At 34.9% G+C, this 22972-nt stretch overlaps 1 protein-coding gene across 1 annotated transcript in view; it reads right to left on the bottom strand.

Moving 5' to 3' along the window:
- Positions 1-22972, bottom strand: part of LOC140451278 (uncharacterized) — an 862244-nt gene that overhangs the window by 217626 nt on the left and 621646 nt on the right. The window contains 1 exon segment of the mRNA XM_072545021.1: positions 22226-22324. Coding sequence (XP_072401122.1) covers positions 22226-22324 — 99 coding nt within the window.

Below are 22972 nucleotides of genomic sequence, written 5' to 3'. Positions count from 1 at the left end.
CTTTGCACTATTCATTTGATCATTCACTTTTGTTTCGAGCTTTCCGTAGCTAGATAATGTTATGCCTAGATATTTAAACTCCATCACTTGTATTAACTGACCTTCCAGCTCCAATTTACATCTTAGTAAATTTGCTCTTATAACCATGTATTTTTTTGGGGGGAAAATTAACATGTTAAATATTCTGGCGGTTGTATTAAATTGGTTCACAATACGTTGTAAATCATCCTTACCTTGAGAGAGTAGTATTGCGTCGTCGTCTGCTTAGCAGATTATTTTAAGTTGTTTTTCTCCCATTTGGTATCCTTTTTTAGTTCTTATTTTTTTATTATTTCATCCTTAATCAGGTTAAACAATAGAGGACTCTTTTATTGTGTTGTTTTGGTAGATATTTTCGATCGTTTTGATTATTCCTAGAGGTATCATCCCACTTGCTTACAATAAGTGGATAACGTCCTTTAACTTAACCCGATCAAATGCCTTCTTAAGGTCCACGAAACATAGATATGCCGGTTTATTTTATTCTAATCATTTCTCTTGCACTTGACATTGTAAATATACCGTCGGTGCATGATCTTCCCGAGCTAAAACCTTGTTCTTCTGATAGTGGTGTAATTTCATTTAGTTTATTTATTACTTTGGTTATTTTACTGTTGTGTTTATTAAATTATTTCCTCTGTAATTTTCCGGGACCGATATGTCTCACTTTTTAAAGAAAAGTATTACATGCTTGATATCCATTCTTGAGGAATTCTGTTTTGTTCTATTATTTTTTGGATTAGTTTAAATAGTTGTTTGGTCACATCTGGTCCTCCGTACTTTAGGATTTCGTTCGGTATTCTGTCCTCTCCTGGTGATTTTCTATTTTTTATTTCCTTAATGGTTCATTTACCTCTTCCTCCTCAATATTTATTTCTTCGTTTGTCGTCACCTCTGATGTTGGTGGTTCATTATCGTCACCTTTAACAAATAGGGATCGAAAATAGTCGTTTCCTTCTGAATGTGTTTAGTTTTTATTAGTTCGTTCATCTCTGTCCTTTATCCCCTGATCATTCTCCATATCCATCTCCTTCGGTAGATTGATAGCGTCAAATTTGTAATATTCTTCGACTGATAATAGTGGGTAAAATTGAAGGACGCAGGGGAATTGGTAGAAAACAAGCCTCGTTGTTGACGAATATCAGAGAAGCGATCAAGATAGGAAGATAAGATTAACTGTTCAGTATAGCTCAAGACAGAGAGAGTCTTGGCATGTTAATAGCCAACGTCAAGGAGGCTTTGTAAGGCCCGTTAAGAAGAAGAAATAGTTGTTTACGTGTATATCAGTTAAAGTTTGATTATTACACTTGTTTAGATTCACCAGAAATTTACTTATAATACAATGATAAAAATGATGTTCTGTAAGTGTTGTAAGTTTGTATGATTTACAGCGATATTCATTGCTCGTGTGAAGTATGAAAACATAAAGATATCTGTGACACTCCGTATGATATAGTAACAAAATGTTTGTTATGTAGATTAGCGATTTAAAATTTTATATTTTCGACGTTGCCAAATGTACAGTGTCTGAGACATACGGATAATAGGCGTGTTTTTAAATGAAACCACCTGTATATTTTACAATGTGTTATATATTACTGATGCAACAAATAATCTGTTAAAGGTCAATATTGACCATTAAGATGCAGAAATGAAGAAAAACCTTTTTATTTTGTAACTAATAGTGTCGTATAAACAGCACCGAACGAAAAAGAAAAAATTCAAGTAGTTGTTCATTATTTTCAGACTTTTCTAATCGTTTCCAGAGAAATTAGTGCTATCTCTTCTGTAATTCTGTCTTTCAGTTCTTGGATAGTCTGTGGGCTATTTACATATACTTTGCTTTTTAAATAACCCAAAAAAATAATCTAGAGGTGTCAAATCTGGGGATTTTGCTGGCCATTCGGTAGCTCCTCTTCTTTAAATCCAACGATTTGGAAATGTATTGTCAAGAAACTCACGAACGCCTTGAAGATAATGAGGAGCTGCTCCATTTTACTGCAAGCAAATTGATATATTCACGAGATGAGGATTTATATCATCAGGAAAAAGTTTGGCTAATTCTGGAATTAACTTAATTCTAAAAATGCCCAGTATTTTTAACCTGTTATGGTTCTATCCCAAAAATAAGGTCCAATAATGGTATTATTAATAATTCCGGCCCACACATTTTGTCTTTTGTCCGGTCTTTGTCGGTACTGCGTATGAGCCTCCACCATCCAATGCGGATTTTCATCTGACCAGTACCTGCAGTTTTGTTTATTGATCGTGCCATTTAAATGGAAAGTAGCCTCACCAGAAAAGAGGATTTGGTTAAAAAATTAGGATTAGTGTTAAATCTATTTAACATTGTGTCACCGAACTCCATTCTACGATCTGGATCATCTTTATTTCTTCTTTGTCAACCATTTTCCATCCACTCCTGAATGTAGGTCTCTCCCAATTGCTTCCATCTTTCTCTATCTTGCGCCAATCTAATCCACTGTTTGCCTGCCACTGTTCTTATGTCATCTACCCATCTTTTTTGAGGTCTTCCCGTGCTTCTTGTTGTCGTCCTTGGTCTCCATTCTAGAATTCTCCGTGTCCACCTGTTGTCATTATATCGGGCTACGTGACCTGCCCAGCGCCATTTCATTTTTGCAATTTCTTCCACAATATCCCTAATCTTCGATCTACGTCTTATCTCGGTGTTTCTAATCTTGTCTCTTAGTGATATTCCAAGCATGATTCGTTCCATTGCTCTTTGCGTTGTTTCTAATTTTTTAGCAGATTTTTTGGTAAGGGCTACTGTCTCCAAGCCGTAAGTACAAACTGGTAGTATGCATGTGTTATACACCTTTTTCTTTAAGTTTACAGGAATGGAGGTGTTTTTCAAGATATATGCTAATTTGCCGAAAGCGCCCCATGCCAGTTGTGTTCTTCTTTTAATTTCAGCATCTTGATTTGGTTTTCCTAGTTTGATAACATGACCTAGATATACATAATGTTCAACATTTTCTATGGTATGATTTTGTATTGTTATATTTGTCTGGTCTCGGCTCAGTATTTTTGTTTTGCTGTAGTTCCTTTTTAAGCCTACCGCTCCTGAAACTGCATTTAATTGTTGTAACATATCATTTAGTTCTTGGATATTATCGGCTATTAAAACTAGGTCATCTGCGAATCGCAAGTGGTTTAAGTATGATCCGTCGACGTTGATACCCTTATTGTTCCATTCTAGTTTCTTAAAAATGTCTTCTAGAGCAAGGGTAAATAGTTTGGGAGAGATGGTGTCTCCTTGTCTTACTCCCCGTTGTAGTCTTATGGGATTAGTTTTTGTGCTTTCGTCCAGCTTTATCTGCATGGTGGCATTTTCATATATATTTTTAATTATGTTAGTGTATCTTGAATCTATACGTGCATTTTCTAGAGATTCAAGCACTGCCCATCATTCGATGGAATCGAATGCTTTATGGAAATCGACGAACGCCATATGAATTGGAACATTATACTCGGTGCATTTTTCTATCAGTGTTCTTACGGTGTGCAAGTGGTCTATGGTACTAAAATGTTTTCTGAATCCAGCCTGCTCGATAGGTTGATAGAAATCGAGCTTATGTGTTAGGTGGTTGGTTATGATTTTAGTTAGTAATTTATACAGATGTGAGAGCAAGGATATTGGTCGGTAATTCTCGATGTTTGCTTTGTCTCCTTTCTTGAATAGTAAAATGACTTTGGAGTTGTACCATTCTTGAGGAATCTTTCCTTCATCAATTACTTTATTAAATAAAATATTTAATACCTGTTCTATTTTTCTTCCACCGATTTTCAACATTTCGACTGTAATTTTATCCTCTCCCGGACATTTATTCGTTTTTAGTTGATTTAGGGCCATTCTTATTTCATAGTCGGTTATGTCCGGTATTTCTTCTGAGCCGGTGTTAATTATTGTTCGTTCAGTACGTCGTTGTTGTGGTTGTGTATTTGCCGAGTATAATTTAGTGTAGAATTTTTCAATGGCCTCGCTTATTTCCTTTCTGTCTCGGACGGTGACGTTTTTCTCATTTTTTATTTCTATGATTTTTCTTGTGCCGTTTGAGTTTTTTACTTTGAGTACTTTCATATTGCAGTTATCTTGTATTATATTTTTTATTAGATTGTTAGTATAGTTTCTATGATCGTTCCTAATTTTTTTCTTCACGTTTTTGTTTAAACTTTTGAAGTTGTCCGAAGTTCGATCTGTTCTGTTTCGTCTTTCTTTTAGTAATTTAATTGTATTAGGTTGAAGTTTAGATGTTTTGGCTGTTTTCGTGTTTGAGCATATTTTCTTAACCGATGTTGTTACAGTTACTTTTATTTTATTGGCTAGTCCGTTTATATCCATTTGTCTCAGTGTCTCTACTGATTTTAGTCTTGTGCTTAGCTCTTTTTGGTATTCCGTTTGTTTTTGAAATAGGACATCGGTGGTTGGGTATCGTTCTCGTTTAATAAGTTTGTTTCGTTCTACTCTCGTCTGTATTTTAATATTCGCTCTAACCAATCTATGGTCACTTCCGGTATAGAATTTGTTTAGTACTGTCACGTCGGGGCATATGTTTTTGTTATTGGAGAGTATATAGTCTATTTCGTTCTTAGTTTTCTTGTCTGGGCTGATCCATGTCCATTTACGTTGTTTAGATTTTTTAAAGAAAGTGTTGAGACAAAATAAATTTTCGTTGTTTAAGTAGTTGTACAACATCTCACCCCTTTCGTTCCTGTTGTCCAGCCCAAAGCGACCGATATATTGTGTGTCGCCCTCTTCTTTTGTTCCAATTTTTGCATTAAAATCTCCTTTGATTATTACGAAGTGTGATTTTTCTTGGTTCCTTGCTGTTGTCAGATCCTCGTAAAATGATTCAGCTTCCTCGTCTGTTGAGTTTCCTGTCGGTGCATATCCATGTATTATCTGTAAGCTGTATCTGCTGTTCAAAGCGATGACAAGATATATGACTCTGTTTGATACTGCACAGAACTTCGTTACTTTATAGGGAGCTCGTTTGTTTATCAGGAATGCTACACCGCCTATGTGATGATTTTCTGGTATATATGGTTTTTCTGGTATAGATGGTGACCAGATTTTAAGATGGTACATACTTCTCCTGGTAAGCGAGTTTCATACAGTCCAATTATATCCCATTTGATATTTGAGAGCTCTTGTTCTAGTTCGTCAAGGTGTTCTTGGGTCCTCATAGTTCTTATATTGTAAGTGGCTATACGAAGCAATGATGGGTAGTTTTTCTTATTTGATTCAGTCGAATATTTGCCTCCCCCAGAATCCATGAGGCTGACTGATTGTTCAGTGTGAGATTCTGAGTGTTTAACTCTACTCACCTGGGGTAATTTCGTATTGATACTCGACATCTTCAACTTGGGAGATTTTAGCATATTTAAAACGCCACGCTTGCCGAGCGGGTTGGCGAGTGATTCTATACAATCCCTAAAATCAGGGGATTGCTACTTCCGCCATCCACGCCGTACCGAAGGTATTCTTCTCTGCCGTGTCTGCCGTTGTGGACTTCATCCGTGACCCTGGATAAGGGACCCTAAGCAGGTACTAGTTTCCCAGGTCAGGAAACCCCTGAAATCTGCGGAGGGCAGGGATTGGTTCATTTTCCCTGTTTCTATTAATTGTGTTTTATAGGGATGGATTGTTTTTTAATATTTATGAACAATTATTCTAGTCGCCTTATAAGGATCTTCAACCATCGACAAAGAAATGTCAGTTTTTATTCCCTCTGGAATACGAGGGAGACCACTTTTGGAGAGTTCTCGTACATGTCCACTTCTTGTCCACAAGTGAAACCTATACTCATACAAAAATAGAAAGACTTTTTTAAACTTTAACAAATACCAAGCGGACTATTTTATTTTCTTTTATGTTATTATCAAAGGTTTTAATAAAAATGTTTTTTCTAATTTCTGCATATTAATTATCAATATTGGCCATTTACAGGATACATGCTGCATTGGGAATAAAAAACTGTAACAGAAGATTTTAAAATATATTATTTGAAATACGCATATTATCCAGATATCTCAGAAACTGTACATTTGGCAACGTCGAAAATATGAAATTTTAACTCGCTGGTTCATCTAATATACATAACCAATATTTTGTTACTATATCATACGGAGTGTCACAAATATCTTTATGTTTCCATACTTTACGCGCGTTGTCCATACACTGTACAACGTATGATGTGTTAAAGCATATCATAAATGCATCAATATGGAACATGAACAGCATTTGATAAACCTGGTGTAGTTGGATCGCAAACATCCACGAATGTTTTTAAATTGTCTTTGCTTGTGTTGTTTCTAACACTGGAACCAGCGATCAAGAAACACCTTAGAGGTGTCAGTGGGTAAGAGATGCTGCCTTAATGGTAGCACAGTCATTTTGCAAAAAAGTGAAGATGGACTGTGGGATGCAGTGAGGCTTATTTGCTGCTGAAAATAATGAATAAAAACTAAAAGAGCTGTGGTTGCAGTTAACAATTAATAAGTGGGTCACTTATTCAATAATCTCTTGCAGCGAATGTTAAATTACACTTGCATGAAGGCTGCATTAGGAGAAGCGATTCCATTTTCCTTGAGAGAATTACGTAGTATTATAATATCTAAAGAAAAAAACATAGTTTGTGAATACCATTAAAAGAAGAAAATTGGAGTACTGTACTCATGTGATAAGAAATCCGAAATACTGCATGTAATTATTCATGGGGAAATAGAAAAGAAACATGGTCCTGGGCGACGAAGAATATCCTTCCTGAAGAAAGAACCTGCCAGTGAGTCGGCACCATGGCACTATTTAGGTCTGCTGTCGACAAAGTAAAGATCATACGACTGGGTCACCAACCTTCTTAGATGACAAGACACTTAACGAAGAAGTACCTAAGCTAACCTAAACTATCAAAGCTATGCCAATCAAGAGCCAATATAAGAAGAAAACTTGGCCGCAGCGTAACTGCAACGAAATTGAAGACAAATATTGGCTACAAAAGATCGGAAGCCAATAAAAACAATGCCCAGAGAAAACCAAATCCAATAAACGTAATAAAAATAATGTTAGAAACGACCTGCATGTGAATCAGAAGTAGGTGAAACTACTTCTCTACATAATGAAAAGGCTCATTGATAAGAATAATAATTATTAAAAATATTAGCAGTGATTTGTATTTTAAATGTGATGGTGCGTACAAAACTATCTTGGTTAAGTAACATAAGGCAATGGACGGATGCTTAGCTTGACTACTGCTTTGAGGAGCTCCTCCTCTTCCTCTGTCCTTTATCCTTCGCAAGGATTTGGTGAAGTTATCGTATTTGACGTATGGTTGCTCTTAAGTTTTTTCTCTCCCACGCGTGATGTGCTTGGTCAGAGAGAACGAGAAAGAGAGAGAGAGAGAGAGAGAGAGAGAGAGAAAGAAAGAGACAGAGTAACTGATGGTACTAGTTATTTGGTCTGACCATCGAATTGGCGATCTGCCTTGAGTTCTTTCAACATCTACTTTTATTTCAACCAGCTTCTTCTTCTTCCTATGCCGTCCCCATTAACGGAGGTTGGCGACCACATTTTTAAAAGCTTCTCTGTCTTTTGCAACGTGGAATAATTCGTCTACAGTCATGTTTGTCCAGTCTCGAATATTTCGCAGTCATGACTTCCTCTTTCTACCTATTCCCTTTTTGCCATCGACTCTACCCTGCATGATGACCTGCAGAAGGCTATATTTATTATTTCTTAGTATGTGTCCAAGGTATGCAGTCTTGCGTACTTTTATCGTTCTCAACAATTTTTTGTCTCGACCCATTCTTCTCAGCACTTCCTCATTGGTGACCCTGGCAGTCCATGGGATTCTCAACATTCTCCGGTATATCCAAAGTTCAAAGGCTTCAATCTTTTTAACTATTTGCGCTTTTAGTGTCCATGTTTCTACCCCGTACAATAGTTGCGACCAGACGTAACATTCAACAAACCTCAGTCTCAGCGCAATATTCAGATTTTTGTCACAGAACAATTGTTTGAATTTTAAGAACGCTGCCCTTGCCATTTCTATTCGTACCCGGATCTCTTGGTCTGGATCTAATTCTGTGTTGATGTAAGCTCCCAGATATTTATATTTTGTCACTCTCTCTATTTGCTGTCCACCAAGAGTTAGTTGTTCATTATTTATTGGACTCCTTGATACTATCATAAATTTGGTCTTATCTGTGTTGATGTCAAGTCCCATTTGAATGCATTCACTATTTATTGCATCTAGTAAAGTTTGTAGATCTTCTATACTCTCAGCCATAATTACCGTGCCATCTGCAAATCTCATGGTGTTTATAATTTCTCCACCAATTCTTATTCCCTCTTTTCTTTCCCATAAGGCTTTTCTGAATATGACCTGTGAGTACACGTTGAAAAGCGTCGGAGACAAGACCTAACCCCTTGCCTAACCCCTCTCGCAATCGGTATATTATTTGTTTCTATATCGTTCACCTTTACTACTGCTTTCTGGTTCCAGTATATAGCCTTAATAAACTCAATGTCTTTTTTGTCTAAATTGATGTTTTTTAATTCATCTATTAACTTCATATGCTGCACTCGGTCAAAGGCTTCCTAAAGTCTATGAAGCATACATATGCACTCTTGTTATATTCCCGACATTTCTGCAAGAGTACCGTCAACGCAAATAATGCCTCTCTTGTACCCATGCCTCCTCTGAAGCCAAACTGAGTTTCATCTATCTGCTCCTCACATTTCTTATAAATTCGGTTTTGAACAATTTTCAAGAGAATCTTTAAAGGGTGGCACATTAGGCTTATCAATCTATAGTCATTACATGATTTGGGATTGTTGTTTTTTGGTAGAGGTAAAAATATCGATTTAAGCCATTCTTCCGGGATGTTGCCCTCTACATATATGTGGTTGAGAATTCGGGTGAGTCTCTTTATATTACCGTTATCTAAGGCTTTTAACAGTTCAACTGGAATTTGATCAGGACCCATTGCTTTTCCTTGTTTTGCATTCTGTAGGGCATTCTTTACTTCTGAGGGTAAAATTTGTAGGTATTGTTTTTCTTCACCTATATTTTGTTCATTTTCTCTCTCGTCATGGAAAAGATGGATTATATATTGTTCCCATACTTCCTTTATTTTGTTCTCTTCAGTAAGTATTTCTCCATTATTATCTCTTGTTATTAGTGTTCTTCTTTTTCAACCAGCAATTCATACTATTTCTTCGACTGGCTATGTGTTCAAATTTAAAATACCTCAATATACTTTGGTCAATACTTTTGGTAAGCTTACTGGTGGTGTCGAGTTCTGTTAATATTGAGATATTCGTGCTGTATGCCGTCCATTTTCTGTCTTACTGTATGGCTGTAAAAGTTGGACAATAGACTCTAAAATAGAAAAAAGAATAGATGCCTTTGAGATGTATATATACAGACGAATGCTGAGAATTCCATGGATACAAAGAGTTACTAATGTTGAGGTACTTAGTCGCATGTGTAAACAAAAAGAATTACTAAGAATAATCAAAGAAAGGAAAATGCAATACTTGTGTTGAGAGGCGAAAGATACGAATGACTTCAAGTTGTACTGGGAGTTTTTTCGACTTTATTTTATGGAATGGAATCTTGGACCTTGAATGCGACATCAATGAAAAAACTGGAATCATTCGAGCTGTGGGTGTATAGAAGAATTCTGAAAATATCGTGGACAGAACACATCACAAACAAAGAGGTTCTGAGAAGGATGAATAAAGAAATAGAAATTTTAAATATAATTAAAACAAGATAATTGGAATATCTCGGACATATTACACTTGGAGAGTAATACACCTTGCTCCAACTGATTATGCAGGGAAAGATCCAAGGAAAGAGAAGCATAGGGAGGTGTAGAATGTCATGGCTGCGCAACCTGAGAGAGTGGTACGCATGTACATCAAATAAACTTTTCAGAGCAGCCCTCTCAAAAGTCCGAATAGCTATGATGATTACCGACCTCCGCCGTGGAGATGGCAATTGAAGAAGAAGAAGTACTGGAAGGAAAAGTACAGGGCAAAAGATCAGTAGAAAGACACCAGAACTCGTGGCTGAGAGTTTCCAAAACTACAATTGCCATTTGGATCGCCAACCTTCGAAAGGAGACGGCGCCATGAGAAGAAGAATGCTGTCCAGGGTATGTGCATCATTCTACGGTAGACCCACTTGTCAAAGGCCATTATACGTGAGTTAGACTTCTTGATGGTACAAGGTTCTGCAGCGTAGATAGCGATAGGAAAGATAAACGTCTACCAGGCGTAGTTTGTTGTTCTTAGTTAGTGCCGTTTCTTGCCAGATTATAGTAAGTTTGACGGTTGTTGATTTGGCCATTGTAAGACGCCACCGTATTTCTTCTTCGCATTCTCCATTATTTGTTATGAAATAACCCAAGTAATTGAAACAACTTACAACTTTATATCCTGTTAAATTTCTTATTTTAGGCTATTTATTTCTAGTTCTATCACTGATAATCACCTTGGTCTTCTGTACATTAATTTTAAGTCCATATTCATTATTAATACCAGCTAGTCTGTTCATCAAAGCTTAGCGGAGATTGCTGATTTTTTGGCTTTCGACTGTTATGCCTTTATTTCCATAAATCGAAAACGCTTGATGCGTTGGCTGTATATATTGAATAGTGAGGCGTAGATGATACATCCTTGACGAACGCTGGTTTTTAGTTTGAGGTTATTGGAATATGTGTTATTGACTCTATGACTATTGACGTTTGCTGTGTTATTGACGTACTTTTACTAGGTGTATTAGGGGACAAATCCACATTGTTTTTGGGGAATCTGTGGTAAAAGTATTCATTTAAATATCTTGTTAATTGGAGTAGTTACTAATAGAGATATGTTGGATATTATTGTTGACATTATAATATCCAAAGTATTAAGACAGACTAGAGATATTTTCATTTATTATTAATTATTAAAAAAGAAAATAACAATTTACAATTTTTACCTAGAACATACTTTATGTTTAAAATTGTAAACAACTTTATGGTAACTATAATAAAACGTAAATCAAACAGTTATTCCTATTCGGTTTCATATAGAATTAGATCTTTTACTCTCTGTTACACATGAACGACAATTTCATTTTATATAATAGAAATTGATATGTTCTCGTTCTATTGAGATATTACAAACTCGTAATTCCAATAAAAATCAAAAATATTATCAAGGTTGTATGCCGAGAAAATTTTTTATATCTTTGAATTTTAATATCATAGTAGATTTACGGGGGAAGATCGATTTATAACTATCATTTTCTACATTGCTAGCCAAAAGTCCCCCCCTCGTATCTTTTGAACGGTTACACTTATAACAGTGAAAGTTGGATGGAGGAAATAAACGGACCTAGACTTTGCACAAAGCCACTGTGACCGATAATTTTAAATGGGACCTTATGGCAAGTGACTTCTCGTTTTCATACTAATTTTGTTCGGATTGAACCTGATTTTGATGGATAAATTGATTAAATACCAAAATTCTAGTTTCGCCTTTAATTAATAAAGATTTAAAAACCAGTTCTTATATTAAGTGTTCAAAATGTGCTCCATCTTCTCATACTCGTTCAAATGTGTCGGGAGAAATTGTCCTACATTCTTCGACAATTCGTTATTTCAAAACGTCAATACTGTTGAGTGCTGTAGCGTAAACGATAAATTTTAAGCACCTGCACAGAAAAAAAACTAATGGTGTAAGGTACGGTGATCGAGCTGGCCATTCTCTCGAATGCGGTCCAATCTGCGAACATCTTCTTAAATGTTATTTCCAAGTTGCCGAATTTATCTGAATTATCTTCCAGAATTTCAAGAAATAACGGCTTAATTAAGTTTTGTAACATCTCCAGATACATTTCACCGGTTTAGTTAACATTGAGAAAAACAGGCTCAACTATATGGTGTTCCAAAATATCTACCCAAACATTTACTTTTTCTGTAAATTGAGTGTTATTTTCAAGAAAGACTTGAGGATTGTGTGTTAACATTTCCATTGAGGAAAAAAGTATTTTCGTTACGAAAACAAATTGTTTTTATGCAATCTGGTTGTTGGTTAATTTGATTGGACATATTTTCACAGAATTATAGTTTTCGGTCGGGGTCATCATCTGAAAGTTGTGCACAATTTTTAATTTGTATGGTTGAAATTTGTTCTTAGCCAACACTCAGTGTACTGTCCTTTAATTGATTTCACATATATACGCAACTTGGGCTGTAGAAGAAGTAGGGTTCACTACCATTTCTGCAATTGAATAAATTTTTTGTCATCACTAATTGTTGGTCGACCATATCCTCTGGCATTTTGAATACTGCCTGTTTCTTTAAACTTCCAAAGGAGCTCCACAAAGAAGTCTTCGATATAGGACGATCGGTGTACCACTCATTAAAAAAACGTTCCGCTGCATGGTAAATGTTTCTAATTCACCAGTTATTAAGACAGCTGCTACTTTGAAGGCTACAGTACGTACGATTTTACCTATGTAAACATTTAAACGTATCGTTAAATAGTAATTAGACTAAATATTCAAGGTATAAACACTTTTGCGAAAACTTAGCAAAGTAAAAATAAATTCTAACAAATACTTTAATGTATGCAAATGCTTTCGTGCCTAAAGTAGATGATCAAAAACGAAGAGGCTAAACAATTCCAATCCCATTGCAGTTTGTTTTTTTTTTGACGAAACTTGAATATTTTTGAAAGGGCCGTATAATCATATATGGCAAAATGACAATATAAAGACCATCAGAAGATGCCATGAAAATACTGGTAAACGCTTGGTTGTTATAAATGCTGGAGCTAGTAATGGGTTTGTTGACGATGCTGAAGATCTGCAAACAATTATGAGATTCAATGAGAAGAATGCACCTGAGAGAGAAATTGGTGAATATAACACAAATACTGTATAAAAAAGAGGTGCAAATAATGTTAGGCAATGAAATAACATAAACAATTAACAACAAAAAAAGAACAAACAAAAAAACAAACCGCAACAAAAGGCTTCAAAAAGGGACGTGGTCTATCACCTACACTTTTTAACTTATATATAAGATGGTATAGAAAATGCCGAAAATTTGGCACACCAATACAAGAGAATATATTACATTTACTAGTTTTCTCAGATGACCAAGTCATTTCTGCACAAGACAGGGAGAACGATATATGATAAGGAAATTAAAGGAAGAATACGAGCTTACTCAAGATAAACATGTGTAAGACCAAATACTTATGTATTGGATCCGAGGTTGTATATTTGAACTTAATTTTACAAAGTATTATAAGAGTTGTAAGACTGTTAAGTATTTAGGGTCAAGTATAGGCCAAGATGGAAATAAGACCAGTTGAATTGGACTTAATGAGAAGATGTCTACTAAACTCCATAGAGGATAATATAAGAATAGAGGAAATATGGAGTAGAATGGAAGCAGAATGCCCAATTACAAAAAAGTTAACATAGATAGAGACCTCATCTATCTATCTATCTATCTATAGGTAAATGAAGGAATATAGTGCTGCAAGGACGAAAACGGCGAACTCTTAATGGGAAAAAGCCGAAAAAGAAAAAGGAGTGTGTCTAAATATTGTTATCCATGTGCTGAACTGTAATATTACGTGCCGAATTATGCATTTTCAAAAAATACGTAAATAAATATCTACATCTAGTTGCTGCATCCCCGTAAAACACATTTATTTTAAAATTGATTTCTGTTCACCGAGCTTAGCTATCAATAAATAATACTTTACGGTTTTGACTATATATTAATCAATAAAAAAATGTATAAATATACCAATTTTTATAAATATAATTTAAAAAAACTCGATATTAAACAGCCCAGAGTAAACTCACATTTATTTTTGCGAAACGTTTTTAAATTTACAATGTGTACCTGTCTGTTTGATTTCCATTAGATAACACAGTTTACGTCAATGTTCTTGATTAATGCCGTTTTTATTTTCGGATTGTGTTCGAAATTGCGAACAAAAGATTATTATTAGTACATGTCAAAACAAATTAAGTTAAGGTATTTAAATACAGTCGCAGTTTCAAAGGCAGTGTATATACCAATAGAGTTTCTATGAGGTCTATCTCAAAAGTATAGTCTTTTATTACATAGTTTCAAAATGCGCCCTTTGTAATCAATACAGATTAATAGAAGATACAGAGGGATACGAGCTTAACCAGCAACTTTCACCAACTATACCGCAGGTACCAACTGGGAAGTTTGTTGTAGCACACTCTTATTTACATTGTCTTTTTTGATCGTCGCATTTTTTTTTCGCTGAAAATGAAATAAAACTTCGAGCAACTAGGTATTTTAGTTTTCTAGATTACTGGCGAAACAGTTAAAACAGTTTCATAAGTTTGACTCTTTAAAAAGGAATAGATAGTACAATATTCCACTGCAGGATCACTACGTTTATAACGTAGTTAATAAAACTCACATTTTTACATACATTTAAAATTTGGAGAATACATTGATAATAGGCTCCCAGTCAAAAATTGGCTGCAAATATTTTTAATTCAATTATAATTCAATAGTAATTAATTTAAAAAAAATTATTTCGTTCATTTAGCCTTTAAATAAAATACGCTACTCATGACGTATGTGCATGTTTTTATATTGAAAGATAATTGAAGGGGTGAGTGGATGAAGGGAGTAAGTGACATTTTTTAAGAAAATGAGTTATCCGCATGGATGAAGGTGGTAAGTGCTAAATTAAATTTTCCACTTATCCTCAGCCTTCTATGATTTAAAATAACTGAGATAGCCAGCGTATGAAGGAGGTAATTGACCATACTACTTTAAATATCTAGTGAATGAAGGAGGTAAGTAACAAGATAAAGTACTTACTTCCTTCATCCATACCACAAAGAATAAAAAGTTTTGAACTACAAGTAAATTCCATATGATGAGATCGTTGCTCTTCCTGAAAATGGAAATGAAGAGGCTCTTAATTGGCCCACTAAAACCAAGAAAAAAATATTTCCACTAAAAGTAAAAGTAACTAGAAAAAGACAGAAAAGTGGTCTGGCTTACATTTCTAAAATAGGCCAAGTAAAACCCGCTAAAACCGTCAACTCTGGGATTTTGTGCAATGAAAATTGCCGTTACAAGTGTTCTCAGTCAATAACTGTAGAAGAAAGGGAATCAATATTTTCTTCCTACTACAAACTAGATGTAAATGCAAAAAACTGCCTTCTTTTTAAGAGCATTAAAAAAAGGGAACCAATGAGAAAGAAAACTGGAGCATTAAAGCATAAAACTGCCACCTACCAATACAATGTAACTTGTAGTGGCCGGCAAACTACCGTATGCAAACGGGCTTTCATTTCCTTGTTTGCAATCAGCTTGAAAAAGGTTGACCTAATCCAAACTTCAATAAAATCAGGGAAAAATGCTCCTGAACCGGACAGAAGGGGAAAACACGCAGTCAGACCTAAGAAGACCCCTGCTGAAGTTGCTGCTTACGTCATTGAGCATATTTAAAGTTTCCCAGCAGAAGAGTCGCACTACTCCAGGCATTGTAATATTCACAAAAAATATCTTTCACCGCAACTTTCGATCCCTAGAATGCATAAACTTTACCTAGACAAATGCCGAACTGACGGAAGAAATGAAAAATTTCAAATAAAAGAGGCTACATACCGATTCATTTTTAATAATGAATTTAATCTGTCTTTTGGTTATCCCAAAAGCGATACATGTAGCACATGCGATTCTGGCAAAAGTAATGAAGAGCACGCTGAAAATTACAAATCAGCGTTTGAATCTCAAAAAGCAGATAGAGAATTTGCTAGCAAATCAGAGAACACTGTGTATGTAACATTGGATCTAAAGCAAACTATGCCCCTACCTAGGCTTAGTACCTCGAAAGCCTTCTATCTTAGACAAATGTGGTTTTACAACTTAGAAATCCACATAATAACCAAAAATGTGGAAAAAACCGTTTTCTGCACATGGACCGAAAATCAAGCTTCCAGAGGTAGCTCGGAAATTTTTAGTTGTTTTCTACGAACAATCGAAAATATCATCTAGTTTTGTGGATGGACTCGTGTGCCGGGCAAAATAAAAATTTTTTGATGGTATATTTGTTTCAGTATCTTGTGGGCAAAGGCATCTTTAAAACGATTGAGCACAAGTTTCCAGAGGTAGGACACTCGTACTTAGACTCGGATAGAGCATTTGGACGTATTGAGAAACGACTAAAGAAACATCAAAACATTTACATCCCTGATGAATATCGTGATGTGATTGTTTCTTCAACCAAGAACAATATGGTGATAGACATGCAACATCACTTTAGAGACACGGAAAATATTATGAAAACCATGAAACAAATGAATAGAAAAAAAGATCTTCTTAATGAAAAGGTTAATTTCAAAACTAGAATACAGTGGATTCGCGTAGATATCTTTGGATCATACCTTTTCAAGAAGTCTTAAGATTACTACACACCTTTCAAAATGGTATATATCCTCAAGCAGAAAAATTTCCCATCCCTTCTACCTGAAGAATTCAACATTCCAAGTCATATCCAAAATACTGGATCCTTAAGCAAAGAAAAGGTAGACAATCTAAAAGAACAGCTTTGCTTCATTCCAGAAAGGGATAAGTGGTATTATGAAGCCATCATAGAGCAACAAAAATTTTAAGAAGGTGGTACAATATCCTTAGACTGATTCAAAAGCTGCTTAGAAATTCAGTGTTTGTCAGTCTTTTGTAAAACCAAAAATATAAGTGTTTACTTGACATCCATGTTATTTTTTTCCTGGTTATAGCTCTTATTCAAAAGAAAATGCAAAAATTTATCCTAGATAAAGGAGGTAAGTCCACATACCCCCTTCATTTTGGCATAGACATCATTTCTAACACAAAAAAGTTTTTGGATAAAAGAGGTAAGTACAAATATATATTTTTCAAATAAGTTTTTAAAAATCGGGAGGATTTTTGTTTTTACAATAAAATTTATACATATCCTACCTGTGAGAATAAAAAAAATCGGTTTAAAAAATCGATTAATAAAAAAGTTCCAGCAATAATACTTTGGAGTTAAATTTCTCAAAAATTTACTTTTGTTACTTACTTCCTTCATCCACTCACCCCTTCAATTAATTAAAGATAAAATCCACAAGGAAACTAAGTTCCTGTAGCTGGCAGTATACCATGTATCACAAAAAATTTAAGTAAAAATCCTTTATAAAAGGTATATATAAATTAAAAACCCAAACGGGCTATGTCATGAAGACAAAACGTTTTCGGAAACCATGTTCCATCATCAGTGTCCTAAAAAGCATATAACCACTTTAATTAAAAAGAACATAAAGTGTAAATTATGACCAAGGTTAATACAAAATGTGGTTAATACATACTAGGTGTACATGTTTTAAGCCACTAAATATCAGGGTAAAAACCCGTTAAAATTTATCTATTACAATTTGGTTTACATTATTTGGAATTATATTTTATGATGTTAGAGTTACCAGTGGATATGGTAACATGGTGACCATGGTAGAGCCATACGTACTGGTTGGGGGAAATTTGACTTTCACACAGCTTGTAGATTCTCTTATGAATTATCTTTAGGAACAATTTTAGGAGATGACTCATGAGGCTTATAGTACGGTAATCTTCGCATTTTTTGGCTCCTGGTTTTTTTTTGGAAGTGCAATAAACTCAGATTTTAGCCATTCTGTCGGTATTTCTCCAGAGTTGTATATGTTGTTGAATATCTTTGCGATTATTGCTATTAATTCGTTGTCCATTAGTTTGAGTAGTTCTGCTTGTATATTATTAGGGCCTGCCGCTTTGCCATCCTTTAACTGTGTTATTGCGGAGTAAACTTCCTGCTGCAATATTCTTGGTTCTACATTTACCTCTTCTTCTAGCTCAAAGGTGTTATCTCTTTGGTCTTCAAATAGTTTTTCTAGATATTTTTTCCATGTTCTTATTTTACTCTGTTTGTCCAAGATGATGTTTCCGTCAGAATCAGTTATATTTCCTTTCTGCCTTCGTCTTAGTCCCCCTGTGAGTTTTTTAACTTTCCTATGTACATTGTGACTATCGTACTTAGACTGCAGAGTCTCAATTTCTTCGCATCTTTCCCTGGCATCTTTTTCTTTCGCTTCTCTGATTTTCGTTCTAATGAATATATTTATGGTTTTATATTTGTCTGGGTCATTTTTGGCTTATCTTCTCTCGTCCATTAGTTTCAGGATCTCATCTGTCATCCATGATTTTTTCTTCATTAATCTATCTGTCTTTAAGTGTTTATCCTTTACATTTTGCACTATTTCTATAATATGTTTGATCGTTTGTTCTTCGTTCGATTCGTCTCTAATTGCAGTCACTTGCTTGTTTAACGTGGCTTGGACTCTCATCCTCGTATCAAGGTCTTTCAGCATACGTAGGTCGTATGATTGTGCTTTCCTTTTCTGCACTGTTTTGAGTTTTACTCGAAATACTCCCACCAGTGGAACGTGGTCTGTCTTTGTCTGCTCCAGAATAAGTCTTGACAGATGTAAAGCTGTTTCGGAATCTTTTATTTACTAAAACTTAGTCTATTTGATTCCTAATAATTCTCCCGGGTCTGTCTTGAGGGGATTTCCACGTGTACAGCTTGCGAGGTGGGAATTGGAAGAATGTGTTGGTGACAACTAGTTCTGAGTCTTCTGCGAATTTTTCTAGGAGGTCCCTTCTCTCGTTTCTGACTCCAAGTCCATGTGCTCCAATGTACTGTGTCTTATCTCCAGCTCCAATTTTGGCATTAAAATCGCCCATAATGATGAGAACTTCCTGTCGAGGAATTTTCTGTATAATACTGTTGATGTTCTGATAGAACTCAATCGCTTCTTGCTCCCCTTGGGAGCATAGGCTTGGATGATGTTTATATTAATATGGTTGGCTTCTACTTGTAGTAACATCACTCTCTCTGATATTGGTGTAAAGTTAGTAACGCATTTGGCAACCTTGGGTGATACGATTATTCCGACTCCATATTCATGTGATCCATCACTTTTTCCCGAGTAATATATGTTGTGATCTTCTATTTGTATTTCTCCAGAATCTGGCTATCTCATTTCGGCTATTCTCATGATTTCAATATATGTATTCTCTTCATCTTCTGTATTGCATTGTGGATTTTTCCTGCTTTGTGTAAAGTTTTGACATTCCATGTGCAGATCTTGATATTCTTTCTGCGCTTCAATTTACATATATTAATACATGTAAATTACACATATTTTATAATACAATGATTATTTTTTTCGCAAAATTGCCAAAAATATTGCTTACTGTAATTTTAAGGTCTCAAGGACTTATTTCACAAAATAATTTAAAGCTTTAGTTTATATTTATTTGGTTTACGTGCAAAAAGGTACGTATTATGATGGTTTTTGTACGTAAAATTGTACATATTTGTATGTATTTTTACATGCATACACGAATGCATAAATCAATGATTTGAACATTTATTTTTCATATTTGTTTGATTTTTGCATATATGATCTGCGTTTCACACATGCTACTCGTACATCCAAAGTACAACGAACTTGCTCGTGTGAGTGGATTTATTCCCGAGAATGAGTTTACTTCGAATTAAGAAATTATTATATTATATGAGGAATTTATTCCCGTTTACTAGAAAAATTAGGGAGAGTCAGGAAAAATTAAAAGGGGACACGATAAAACTGGACGGAGTCCAGGTCCAGAAAAAATTGGAGGAATTCAGAAAAAATTGAGTTGAGTGACTGTAGATGGCAGTTGATTGGATTTCTCGTCGCATAGAAATCCAAGATACAAATGACGTCAAGGATCGTCCCAGAAGTGGTAGAAGTCGATGTACAACAGCAGCACAAGACCGGCAAATAACATTGATAGCTCGTAGAAATCGTCTGGAATCTACAAGTGGTATATCCAGAGAAAATTCTAGGCTTCAAGGACTGAATATTTGACAGCAAACAATAACACGATGACTAAATGCAGTAAATTTGTATCGTAGAAGACCGATCGTAGAAGATTTGCGAAGAATACTGGTTTGGAGGGCCCCCGGACGACAAGCCCGACTAGAAAGAACCCAACCGCGTGTCCCATTTGAAGTTGGCAGTATTATGTTTTGGGGTGGTATTATGAGTGGTACACGGACGCCACTGCTGGCTCTGGAGAGAAGAGTCATTGGTACTGTGTATATCGAGGAAGTTTTAAATCCTGTTGTATGTCTATTCCGAGGGGCAGTAGGTGATGAATTTGTGTTTATGCTTGGCAACGCACCACCTCATCGAACAGCAGCAGTACAAAATTTTCTCGAAGAAGAAGGAACATCTACATTACAGTGGCCCTCGAATTCTCCCGACATGAACGTTATTGAACATGCTTGAGACATTTTCAAAACACGTATCAAGAAGCGAAACAATCCCCCTATTACACCTCGAGAACTAAAAGATGCTGCTCGTGAAGAATCGGAGAGAATTCCGCAGGCCCAGCTCGACCAGTTAATCGGCAGCATGCCAAATCTCTTACAGGAATGCATACAGGCCAATGGAGGAAATACCAATTATTAGTTTTATTAAAAATTACTTTTTTCTATATAATTTATTAGTTATTATTTATTATTATTCTCTATAATTTATTTTTAAATGTAAGTTTTGTAGATTGTAAGTTTTTCACTCCAAGAGATTAGATATTTTTTTGCATATCATTTATCTGGTTTTGACATTTATTTAGTATTGTTGAGAATTAAAACAAAATGATGTTTAACTATTCAGAAGAATTTATATATAAAAATCAATAAAAAGATAAAATATTCCAATATTACAAACTTTTGGACATATATGTATATCTATCGACGCATGCTTTAAAAACTCACATAACTGACATTTTAAATCAATAGCATTTGCAATACCTCGCCTTTTTAACAGCTGGCAACCTTAATTTGTGAACACTTTTTCTTAGGCAACCTTATATCGTCATATTAAGAAACAAATTAGCTTTAATATGATATAAAAACACCCATATACTCCATAAGCAGCGTAGAGATATTATTAAAAAAATAATAATAAACAAATGAACGAAATAAAAATTTTATTCAAGAATTAATTACTATTCGGCAATCCTATATTCGGCAATATAAGGCCTATATTCGGCAATCCGAATAGAGAGAAGGGCTTAAAAAAAATGGAAAAAATGTGACTAACACACTTATCAGAAATAAGCGGGAGAGAAAAAGCAGGGGTCCGGAAAAAAGTTTTAGGAAGTCAGGGATCTTCAAGGCCTGTACAAGTACAAGTTTAGAAGTGAGTTGTATTCTACACATTTTTAAATTAGAGTTCATATTGTTTAAAGATGGAGGTAGTACTTCTACTACTATACAATTATTTTAGAACACCCTGCATGTTCTTCTAAAGGTGCCTATTTTCTATGATGTTGAAGACCACATTGACCCGTCTTATTCTATTTACAGCAGCTCGAAATAGATCAGTTGACATTAGACCAGTCCATTTCCTAAGGTTGGCTAGCCAGGATGTACGTCTGCCAAGATTCAATACCCATATCAATACCCTTAACAGATATGTTTTGCTTGAGCGTCTCTCAACAAGTGTTGTTGGCTCTTCCTCTCCTACTCATTTTTATGGATAGATGATGATTGCGACAGTGTGGTTATATGATATAAACATGGGATTAGAATTAATAACAAGTTTAATTCTATAAAGGGACCAATATTCAGTAGTATATGGGATGATCTGCCAACGACCAAGAAAGAGAAACTTGGAGAAGAAAAAAATTACCATAAAATGCTACAATCTCAGAAACTTAAAAAATAAATATTAATTTTTTTTTATTTACCTTAAAAATTCTTGTTCTTTACATCCTTATAATACTATAAGACTAATTTGTCGATATTTTACAATATTATTTTGTTTAAACCGTATCCACGTTAGGTTTTGTTAAATTCTAAATTCACATACAATTTGATTAAAAATTTTTATTAGTAATAGAAACAACTATATACAAAAATATCATTTACATCACATATTAGTACTATTAATTGTAAAAGTATATAGAATTACGTCTCAGTTGTAATTTTCAAGTTCAAAAGGAAGCCCAGAAAACTTACCAATGGGAAAAGGTAAGCTACCAGGTGATTCTGGTCTTCTATAAAGCTCCATGTCCGGAGATAAGTTTCGAGTCGCTGTTGTAAATTGTCTGTAGGTGCCGTACATATGCGATGGAACTCCTAGAATAAAAAAAAACTAATCAAATAAAATTTCATAAATATAAATATATTGGTTTCGAAAATTAGTTTACGGATTTTAATATCAGATGTCGCTATTTGCGTCTATACGAAGCCGGAAGCCATGTTAGAGTTACTTCCCAAGACAGAAAAGATTTATTTTCACGTTCAGAGCGAGTGTGAATAGCCGTCTCTAAAAAGCCCTTTTAGGGCGAAATACGTATAAGCGGATACACAGACGCACTGTACGTGAAATCAAATATTAACTGTCTTTTTTCCTTTTATTCCGATATACTCTGTACGAGTACTAGAAACCAATTCGCTAAGGATTTTTGCTTAGTTAAGGAGATATGTTGTGGAATGCAATTTTTAGATTGCTCATGTCTCTAATTACATCTTTATCAACGTCTGTTTTGCCTTGCAATTCTTAGAAGGCACAGATTAAAGCAAAAAATCTGAATTTGGTTTCGAAAATTAGTTTACGGATTTTAATATCAGATGTCGCTATTTGCGTCTATACGAAGCCATGTTAGAGTTGCTTCCTAAGACAGAAAATATTTATTTCCACGTTTAGAGCGACTGTGAATAGCCGTCTCTGAAGAGCCCTTTTAACTCCTTTTTTCCTTTCATAAATATAATAGTTCAGTCATC

Source organism: Diabrotica undecimpunctata, chromosome 9 (genome assembly GCF_040954645.1).
Source record: "Diabrotica undecimpunctata isolate CICGRU chromosome 9, icDiaUnde3, whole genome shotgun sequence".
NCBI lineage: Eukaryota > Metazoa > Arthropoda > Insecta > Coleoptera > Chrysomelidae > Diabrotica > Diabrotica undecimpunctata.
This window is presented reverse-complemented; position numbering and strand designations above follow the sequence as displayed.